Below are 10,320 nucleotides of genomic sequence, written 5' to 3' on the forward strand. Positions count from 1 at the left end.
ATTATTATAGATAAAGGGTGTATAACCCTTTTAACCGAATAGTGTATATTTCGGTATTTTTTATTTGTTGTAATATTTAGGATTTAGGTTTTATTTTTAAGGTAATAAAAAATAAGTTTTCAAAGAAAGCCTATGCAGATCGCTGTAAATTAAAATAAATAATGAATTCTGATAAACTAATTATATGTTATATTCTTTTTTATCTGTATTTATCATCGTTTATAATGCGAGTTTCAAAGTGTTGTGTATTTCTATACTAACACTTTGTAACTAAATCATACAAAATCCTAAGATTTTTATATGATTTCAGGTACACAAACATACTAAACCTTTTTTTTGTTACAGGCGGGCAAGATGGGTCTACCAGCGGGTGGTAGCCTCTCGTTATTTTGCCCCGGTGGTGACCTTGGTCAACCCCCACCAGCGCACATGGGCATCCCCCCTCCTTATCAGCTAGACTCTAAATTGGGTAAATATAAATTTCTGTTTTTTTTTTATTTTTTATTTTTATTAAGAACGAACTTTAAGAAATGGTAAAAGTAACAGCTCACACATATAGTTACAATAAACCTTCAAGTTAATTTTACACAAATGTTACAGATGTAATGTATACTTCTATATGTACTTATTTATAAACCTGAAGAGTTTGTTTCTTTGTTTGATGACGCTAATTTCAAGATCTTCTGGAGCAATTGCAAAGCTTATTGCGTTACTTGAGTACTGTAAAATATACATAGCTAAAGCCGGGGCAGACCGCTAGTTTTATACATAGGTAAAGAAATGTTGCTTAAAATCAATCGAAATAAAACATTCTCCTGTAAGATGATGCCTATATGGTAAATAAATCGTTTTTGTCATACAAAACAACTCAAGCCTTATATTTCTATCGTATATATTATCCATAAGGATCCTCGCACAATAAATACACGTATAGTATGTATATAAAGTAACAAATATGTATTATAGCGGCGGGTCTAGCGCGGACACCCATGTACCCCTTCCCCGGGGGCACCTACCCTTACCCCATGCTCAGCCCGGAGATGTCGCAGGTTGCTGCCTCGTGGTAAGTGATATAGATATTTGTATAGATATAGATAATATGATTTATAGTTATTCAGTTTTGTAGTCTAATTGTATTGTAATTCTTTTGCCAATTCTTACCAAATATTTGAAAATTTACCTTCAGTCTATATTATTCTAGTTAGCTAACTGTCTAGTCACTTAAGAAGTTTAAATAGTATATAAACGCGATAGTAACTTATTGCAATAAAAAAAATTTACGCTTTGACTCTATAATTATTCACTGTTAGAAATTGTATACCGCTTTATTTATCGAGTTAAGTAACTTCGTATTAATATTTGAAAAAAAAACCTTACTATCTTTATATTACGTCATTAACTTAATTTGAATATTTAAAAAAAATGAGTCTCCATTATTATATATACTACATTTAACACACTTTCCAAAATTAATTAATCACCCGGCTCTTAGCCTTTAACTATCAAAATATACAACATGTCTCGTTTTTACAGGCACACTCCTAGCATGTACCCAATATCTTCGGCGGCAAGTGGTTTCCGGAGTCCGTACCCCACGTCGCTACCAATCAGCACATCTAGTCTATCAAGGTAAGTGCTAATAGACCGGTAGACAGATAGACTAAGAGCTGTCGAAGTTTTAACGATCGTCCTATAAAAGCGGAAATTTACATTTTTGATAAACTATAAGAGATCTTTTAAATTGTAATTCTAATAACCAAACGAAGTTTCAAATATCTACTAATTATTGTAACTTTATACTTAGACCTTATTTATGTTTCATTTTACCAACTGCAAGGAGTATTTTTTCATAGTATAATATATATTTTTCAATAACATATTCCAGTGTAAGTCCATACGTTATTACAGACAAGTAAAAAACCACAATATTCCGTAAGCAGATAAGAATTATCATTACACCAGTATTTACGCGAAATTCGCAGAAAACATCGATCAAACCGATTATCGTTACGATAACCGACTAATTATGAATCGGACACGACTTCTTAATTTCACAAATGGTTTTCGTCTTATCTTTGACTCCTATTGTAATTTATTACTTTTATCGCGCGTTTTTTATCGTGACATTGTGTTTTTAAAAATAGTTGTTATATTAATAAATAGATGTTAAAACAGTGTGGAATACTTGGTGAGGTATTTTTAAATATATTTTCATAAGTACATTACATTTTAGACAACTTTTACAATTTTTATACTGGAACGTAAGAACATATTATTCTAAATAACTCATTAAATTACATAAGAAAATGAATTTTAATTGCATTTTATGAATTGTATTACATAAGTTTAATATATTGAAACGTCGAGATAAAATAAATATTCTATAATACCTTCACTAATATTATAAATAAAACTTATAAATGCGTCTTTATCATTAATTAGTTTTATGTTTTAAGGTAATCTAAAAACTAGGTCAGTAATTAAAAATAACCTTTTACAAAAAGCTACACATTATTCCTGTCTCATGTAAACTCGTTTTTTTTTTTTGTTTCTTCTGATCAACTTAATAACGAAAATAGTAACAATTTAATTTAAGGCAAAGCATTTCTTTCTACAGTGAATTATACCGGTTTTCGCCGACACTGGGCGGGGGCTTGGGGCTCGGACTGGGCCCCGCGCTCGTGCCCCCGCCCCCCTCCAAGTCTGACCTGTTCACACACCATTCAAGGTAAGAGAAATAAGTATTTCATTGCTAAAAGCTTCGTATAAAAAATAGAATTAAATTGTTATTAAAATGTCATAAAATTATTAAATCGTTAAAGTATATTCGTTGGAAGCAGTGGTGGCTCAGTGGTGAGAACCTCGGACTTCAAAATCGATAAGCCGGGGTTCGAGACCGGGCGAGCGTGCAGGAAATAAATTGATTTTTCAATTTATCTGCACATGTGAATAACATCACCACTGCTTAAAACGGTGAAGGAAAACATCGTGAGGAAACCGGCATGTCCAAGAATCAAAAGTTCGACGACATGTGACATCTGCCAACCCTCACTTGGCCAGCGTGGTGGATTATGGCCTGAACCCTCATAGGAGGCCTGTGTCCCAGCAGTGGGAACATATATGGGCTAATGACGATATTCGTTGGATGAAAATAACTAAATAAATAAATTGACATCATAACCAACAAATAGTGGAGCTTTTAGCGTTTTACTACGTATATATATATATATATATATATCTTTCAAAAAATCTAGTACGTAAGCGTTTAAATAAATAAATAATACAGTAATAACAATACCACTGGATACTTGAAATCTCCACACAAAAAAATCGCAAAAACACCTCATAAGGTTTCTACCAACGATAAAATTAGCTAATAGAGCACTGCAACAATGCGTGGAGTAGCTTAATACGCGAGTCACGCGCACGTAATAATATAGAAAACGATTTGTCCGTTTGTCGATGGATTACAAATTATTAGCTACTATGTGCGTAGAGGGTGATCGGTGTCGCGATAAAGTTGTAAGGGTGTGATTTTAAAGTTTCCATCGAGTTAATAATACATGTGTAAATGCTGATAAAAACGATCAAACTTTACTACTTTTTTTTTAAGTATAGCATGCTTTGCTTTCGGGCTTGGTTTGGTAATTGAGTAATTTACCTTGTCATAAACTACTTTATATTTTTTCAATTCCGTCCAGGCTTCGCGTGAAGTTTATCATAAATATACTTATCTCTGTATTCAAAGTTTTTCATTAAATCAAGATTTGGCAATGAATAAATTATTTATCGAAAGAGTAACAAAGATTTACTCAGGTATTTTTACGCTTAAGATCGCTTCGTGTAAGTGGCATTGATGTTATTTATTTATTTAATCTCTTTATTGTACAATTTACACATACGAAAAAAAAAACAATTTGCCCGCCCGGCTGGCGCAGTCGGTAGACCACGATTTTTATGTTATTTTATTGCCTACTAAAAAAAATATAAAAAATAAATTAAAAAGTATAAAACCCTACATAATTCGATAATAATGTCGACATGGCAGCCTTGACTAAAGCTTTCCGTTGTTACAATTGATATTATTACATCCATTAGGGGGATAGTATCGCAGTAGATCCCAGATAGCGGGGGCGTGGGACAGATGCTCGCTGAGCTAATTGTAGTTTATATTCTAATTGATTCTATTTTTGAAATTTTGTTCGAAAAAAAAAAAATTATGTGCTCCTTACTAAATATTCTGTTAAATTATGGTTATTAATTGAATATTATAAGGTATCCTTGAATTACATTACGTTTTATGTTTAATTTTTTAGGGAATATGTAATTTTATGAGCAAATTTAGAACTTTATAAATAATTGTTAAAGCATTTGTGATGATTTTAGAAAAAATAAAAAAGGATGTGTGCTATTTTCATCATTTACGTTAAATATCAGAAAAATCCATATTTTTCACCCACACCAATACAAACATGTATACGCTAAATTTCATACTTTAGCACACTTTACCTCTTTGCCATAATGTGTATAATTGTAACAAAAGAATGCATCTAATTGATACGAGATTCGTTTGTGTGAATGTTCTCACGACTACTAAAGATCTGGAATATTCTGTTAGTGTCATATTAATTAGTTTTTAAAACTTAATTGATAGCCTTTAATATCGTTTACACCTAGGTCTGTAATTCATAGCTAAGTACTTGCAATAAAAATGAATTTCCTTCTTAAAAATATGTACATAAAAACATTAAACATATATAACACACAAGACGCTCGTCCCGGCTCCGCCCGGATATTAAGATTCCTGTTTAATCCTAAGGGAGCCTTTAATTAGGATAAAAAGTATCCTAGCACCCAATTCAGCTCATACCCTGTCTGTATACAAAATTTCATCAAAATCCGTTGAGTAGTTTCAGTGTGATTGACAGACAAACATCCAAACAAACAAACTTTCACATATGTTATATTCATTATTTTTTAATAACATAATTTAAAGTTATTTATGTGCTAGTTTGATATATAATAACGTATTTATATACAGATGCAAAAGTAAAATCAACAGCGATAAAAACGAATATTTCATACGAAAACAAGTCAATGGCATGTTATTTGTAATATAACACCTTTCAACGCGTCGCCCGTTTAGCGCAAGCCTCCAAACATGCATGCGATCGTGTGGCCGCAGTCGTAGCGGGTTCGACTTTAAGTATTTAAAAAGAAATCTAAAAGACATTCTCGTTTGATAACTCATTATTATGACTCATTTTAAGTTTCAAATTCTTACGACAAATTGTTAAAAATGCGAATTATTGCTTTAATAATAATGGTATATATATAATATTGCAATTAGATATTTATTTCCATGTATTTTCAGTATATTATTATTATAAATTTCGTTCACTTCACATTTAACGGAATAATATTCAACCATCACCATTTTATTTTCGAATTTACATATGTACAAAGTTTCCAAACCGACACATCAGTGTGCCAAAAATAAAATCATTGCCATTTCAAAAAAAAAAGAATACATTCTCTATTCGAAATTTAAATCTCCCGCGCTCGCACGTACACGCTTACGTACGCGCACACACTCATAAGGCAGGCTCTGGGGATCTTCAAAAGTAGAGTGAACAGGTACCTTCTAGGGAAGCGCGCTCCATCTTAGGCTACATCTACGCTTACCACCAGGCGAGATGGTAGTCAAGCGCTTCCCTATCACACAATAAAAAAAAAAAAAAAAAAAAAAAAAAAAGGCAGGTACAATCATGTAAATAAGCTGCCGGCGGAGAAATTTAATTAAGATGATATATGAGACGAGCGAGGTAACGGGCACAATGTCTCGCGATAAGCGACCACTTTAGATTAACTTACGGCAGTGATTTTGACGAAAATTAGCTTTTGTTCTTGTATGTACGTAAGTTCGATGACCTCTTATGTCATAGATTATAAATTGTTAGGTTAGGTAAGTTTTCTCGTGGCCAGTATTGTTATCGGAGAATTAATATTTTGCCAAGGTTACGAGGAATATACTAGATTTCTATGAGTATTTTCATCAGTTGACGTTCGCCATTTTGAATTTGTGTATGACGTTATGCCTTTTAATATAAATAGCTTTATTATAGATTAATTGGATGAATAATTACTTATGTAAATTAGTATGTGAATTGGATACAAACAAAATAAATATTCCATACATTCAAATACGTACGTATGTGTATACAGTTATAATAATAATTAAAAATAAAGAATACAACAAAATAATGTAAAACTATTTTCATAATAAAATAACGTACGTCTACATAAATTCAAACGAACGGAAACAATCTATAATCCATTTCGATTTACTCCTTTTTATTATTTTTAGTTTTACACATTTTTAAACTTCCACATAAAGGAAGTTACACATTCATTTGGTGTTTTCTCAGAACTAATCTAATGAAAAGTCTATATTTGATGCGTTCCAGTTAGCTAAGGGCACGTGCACACTGTTATACTCGATATCGGATTAATATGATATATCATAAGAATAGATTAATATATTTAATGAATAATAGATGTAATGTTATATATAATAAGCATGCTTTTGTATCTTGTAAGATGAATGCTTAGTACTTAATATAGGTTATAATAATGTAACCTAGCATTATATAAACGTTGTTTAATGTCGTCTGTATACTAATTTATGAAAAAAAATTATGTATGTGCAAAAATGATTGAACCAATTTTAATAAAAATTTAACGCGTTATAGTCAATTGATATGTAGAATAATTTTTATCGAATCTTTCAGTGTAGTAGGCTAAAGTATTATTTTTTTTTTATCTCAAATCGTATTTCTCCCTTCGATATCTTAGTGCCAGTGTAGAAGCGCACTATAATGGTGACAATATATTTAATAGATTCTATTCCTGCGGTTACAGGAAGTCATTATTCAGGATTCCTGTATCTTTCGTGATTATTAATTTTAACACGATTTTTCTTCTTTAATGTAACTACTTTTTCACTGTAAAATAGATAATACGAAACGATATGAGTCAGAACATTAAGAATTTTAGTGTCACTAATGTATTGTCATAATATTAAATTTGAAATAAATTTTAAATTATATGTATATAACACTTCAAACTTTTAAAATATAATCTAACTAGCTGCGCCCCACGGTTCCACCCGCGTAAGTCCATATCTCGTAGGAATATCGGAATAAAAAGTTACCTATATGTTATTCCAATTGTCCAGCTGTCTACGTACCAAATTTCACTGCAATTGGTTCAGTAGTTTTTGTGTGAGAGAGCAACAAACATACACACATCCTTACAAACTTTCGCATTTATAATATTAGTAGGACTAGTAGGATAGTAGGATAGTAGAAAGAAACAATCGAAATCATCCATCTAATAAAAAGAATAAGTATATTTTCGCAATTAAAAACAATAATTATAACAGAAATTAACAATTAACATGCGTTCAATTGCCGAAGATCATCCAATGAATACATCATCTTTAGTCGAACGTGTAACAGACAAGTGTTTGTATGGCGATGTGCACACCGGAAACGCCTCTATCCAACCGGACGCTCGCTTGTTTATTGTCGTCCGTCTGTGTGTCGTTAACACCTTGGTTATGTTAATCGATTTGTATCGATGTGGGAGTCTCGATTGTGCGGCCTACATCGATAATTTCGTGTTATCTTCTCGATTATTATTATCCGGTTCAGAAATCGATTAATAGGGTTATTTTACGAGTGGAGTTCGGTTCAATGATCTGTACCGTAACTTACATTGGGTTCGAATCCCAACATGTTAATAAATATTTATATCATGTGCAGGTTATAAATGTATATAAATCTAAAAATAATGTGCAATGTATAAAAATTATTATATACCATGCAAAGTAATAGCCTTTTAACATGCTTTTATATAGCTGTATGTTTGTATGTCTTCTTAAGAATCGATTTTGACATACTTTATTATTTATTTATTTATTTTATATTGCACACTTACAAAAATATAAAAAAGTGATAAAATTAAAAACAGAATCTTAAAACTAGTACATAAATGGCGGCCTTATGGCTAAAAGCCATCTATCTCTACCAGGCAACCATTACCTTAATCTTTTAAGATAGATTTGTGATGATTTCGATACCGGTCATCACCGATATCATCACGCCCAACCAACGTTTCCAGGTCGCAAGAGAAAAGCAGTAACTCCAGCGAGAAGCCGTCAGATGCCTCCAGCGGCTCCAACAAGGAGCAGAACAAGAAGCCCCACATAAAGAAGCCCCTAAACGCTTTCATGCTGTACATGAAGGAGATGCGGGCGAAGGTGGTGGCGGAGTGCACGCTCAAGGAGTCAGCTGCCATCAACCAGATACTTGGAAGACGGGTGAGTCCATAGCCCCGTGCTGGTCCGTTGGTTTTTGCTATAAACGTGTGAGATAAACGAAAGAGATTTCGATGTTTTGTTCATGGTTAAATATAACTTTTTTCATTTTTTGAGAAATATTTTGAAATTTAAATGAATACTTTGCGCAGTTAAAATTCGCATTTAATAAGTGTTAAATTGTGTTTAGACATTTCGTTCTAGTTTGTTTTGAGAGTTAATTGTTTTTTTTTTTTTGTTGGAAATTTCACAGTTTTAAATAGTTTATAGATTAATGAGTAACCTAATTGGGTGAAGATAACTCGATTGTGGCAGAAATCAACAATCCGTATAATAGAAAATTTATTTTTACAAGCGCTCCCGTTGCGTGTGATTCGTTTGATATCCTATACGGTTACTTTTCACGCACCTGTGTCAACAATGTTGATTTTCCTGGAAATATTCCCCAAATGAATCTGTTTTGATGATGTGCTCATTGTTAATCTTGTTAGGAATACGACTCGGGGCGCGCCGACTCTCGCGTAAACAGAGCCGCGTCGCGACACAATGGACCGCGCGATCGCGCATCTACTCGCTACGTACTGAATAATAATCAGGCGGCATTTCGCGTGACCGTCGTCGTATTCCTAACAAGAGTAGCAGCGTGGACGTCCAAGCCGATTGGACGTCCACGGCTCCACTTCGCTGGGGAACCCGTAATACAATAACATCATCGTACGCAGTGGCATTCCTTGAGTCGTGAGGAGCAGGCAAAGTACTATGAGAAAGCGAGACAAGAGAGGCAGCTCCATATGCAGCTGTACCCCGGCTGGAGCGCCCGGGACAACTACGGTTACGGTTCCAAAAAGAAAAAACGGAAAAAGGACCGCGGTCCCGCTGAACTGGGAGGTATTGGACCCTTGGAGACCCGACGGGGGATGGGTTGTCACGTCGACGCTTGTACACTCGCTTACCCCTTCCCTCCCGAGCGAGACTCGCACTCCCTCACTAACATGCCCGGGGACTTTGCTTGCGCCGTCCAGGGCTCCTAACACGAACTAACCGGCTCGTTAACAAGCACCCGTGACCCGTGACCCGTGACCCGTCCCTGTATGTGAGTGTGCGTGTGTGGTGTTACTCTAATGTGTTAGTACGGCGGCCGGTGGTGCCTGTGCTAGAAAAGCGGCCGGAACCGTTGTCCACAGGGCGCGGGGCGGGGTCCCGGCGCGGGGCCCGGCGCCCTGGAGCCCGGGGCCCGGCGCACGGACCTCGCCCCGCGCTTTAGCTGTTGCGTGTTCTGTGTATTGTAGTCGTCGAGTGACGTGTACTCGTGTTCCTTATCCCGTTCGCCGATCGGAAACTATATTGGTTTGATCTATGTCGAAGCGCGACACCGAGCGCAGAATAGGTTCTGTGAGGAACTAATTGGCCATTCTCATTATCGGGGCGTAGTAGGTTCAAAATTGTAATGGGGTACGCTCAGTGCGGGCTGTTTTTCTAGCACCAGAAATAGGGCGCGCTCGCGAACCACCGTCGATGTGCATTTCTCTTTTCTTTCCATATTGCGGCGTTCGGTACAGTGGCATGCCCTTGGCCGCGAGGAACAAGCCAAGTATTACGAGTTGGCGCGGCGTGAGCGCCAACTGCACATGCAGCTCTATCCCGATTGGTCGTCTAGGGCTAATACGCAAAGGGGCAAGAAGAGGAAACGAAAACAGGAGACAACCGATGGAGGTATTGCCTTACAACGACCGCAGCCACTCCTCTCCGCCTCCTTCCCGCATTCCCACTAAATAGGCGACCAACTGCAGTCGAAAAATTGAATATTACAAAACTCGGTCACGATCCGCTATCCTCACATGGTCAGCAACGGACGTCTCGTACGCGATGGCCCGTCGTTCAGGCTCATTAAAAATGAGGTCAATTAATAAAGGATTAGCTAGAGACGTCGGTTGCCTTCC

At 35.5% G+C, this 10,320-nt stretch overlaps 1 protein-coding gene across 4 annotated transcripts in view; it reads left to right on the plus strand.

Annotated features, from left to right (window-relative positions):
* The window catches only part of LOC119837715 (protein pangolin, isoforms A/H/I/S), a 124,706-nt gene that overhangs the window by 107,340 nt on the left and 7,046 nt on the right, over positions 1-10,320 (plus strand). For 2 of the 4 annotated variants that reach the window (XM_038363451.1, XM_038363449.1), the window contains exons 5-10: positions 346-469; positions 967-1,063; positions 1,534-1,629; positions 2,618-2,728; positions 8,185-8,383; positions 9,940-10,093. In XM_038363451.1, the coding sequence (XP_038219379.1) occupies positions 346-469; positions 967-1,063; positions 1,534-1,629; positions 2,618-2,728; positions 8,185-8,383; positions 9,940-10,093 (781 nt within the window). Of the gene's footprint in view, positions 1-345; positions 470-966; positions 1,064-1,533; positions 1,630-2,617; positions 2,729-8,184; positions 8,384-9,102; positions 9,269-9,939; positions 10,094-10,320 lie in introns of all 4 variants that reach the window. The other 2 variants (XM_038363450.1, XM_038363448.1) reach the window with 1 other exon arrangement.

The sequence above is a fragment of the Zerene cesonia genome, chromosome 28 (genome assembly GCF_012273895.1).
Source record: "Zerene cesonia ecotype Mississippi chromosome 28, Zerene_cesonia_1.1, whole genome shotgun sequence".
In the NCBI taxonomy this organism is placed as follows: Eukaryota; Metazoa; Arthropoda; class Insecta; order Lepidoptera; family Pieridae; genus Zerene; species Zerene cesonia.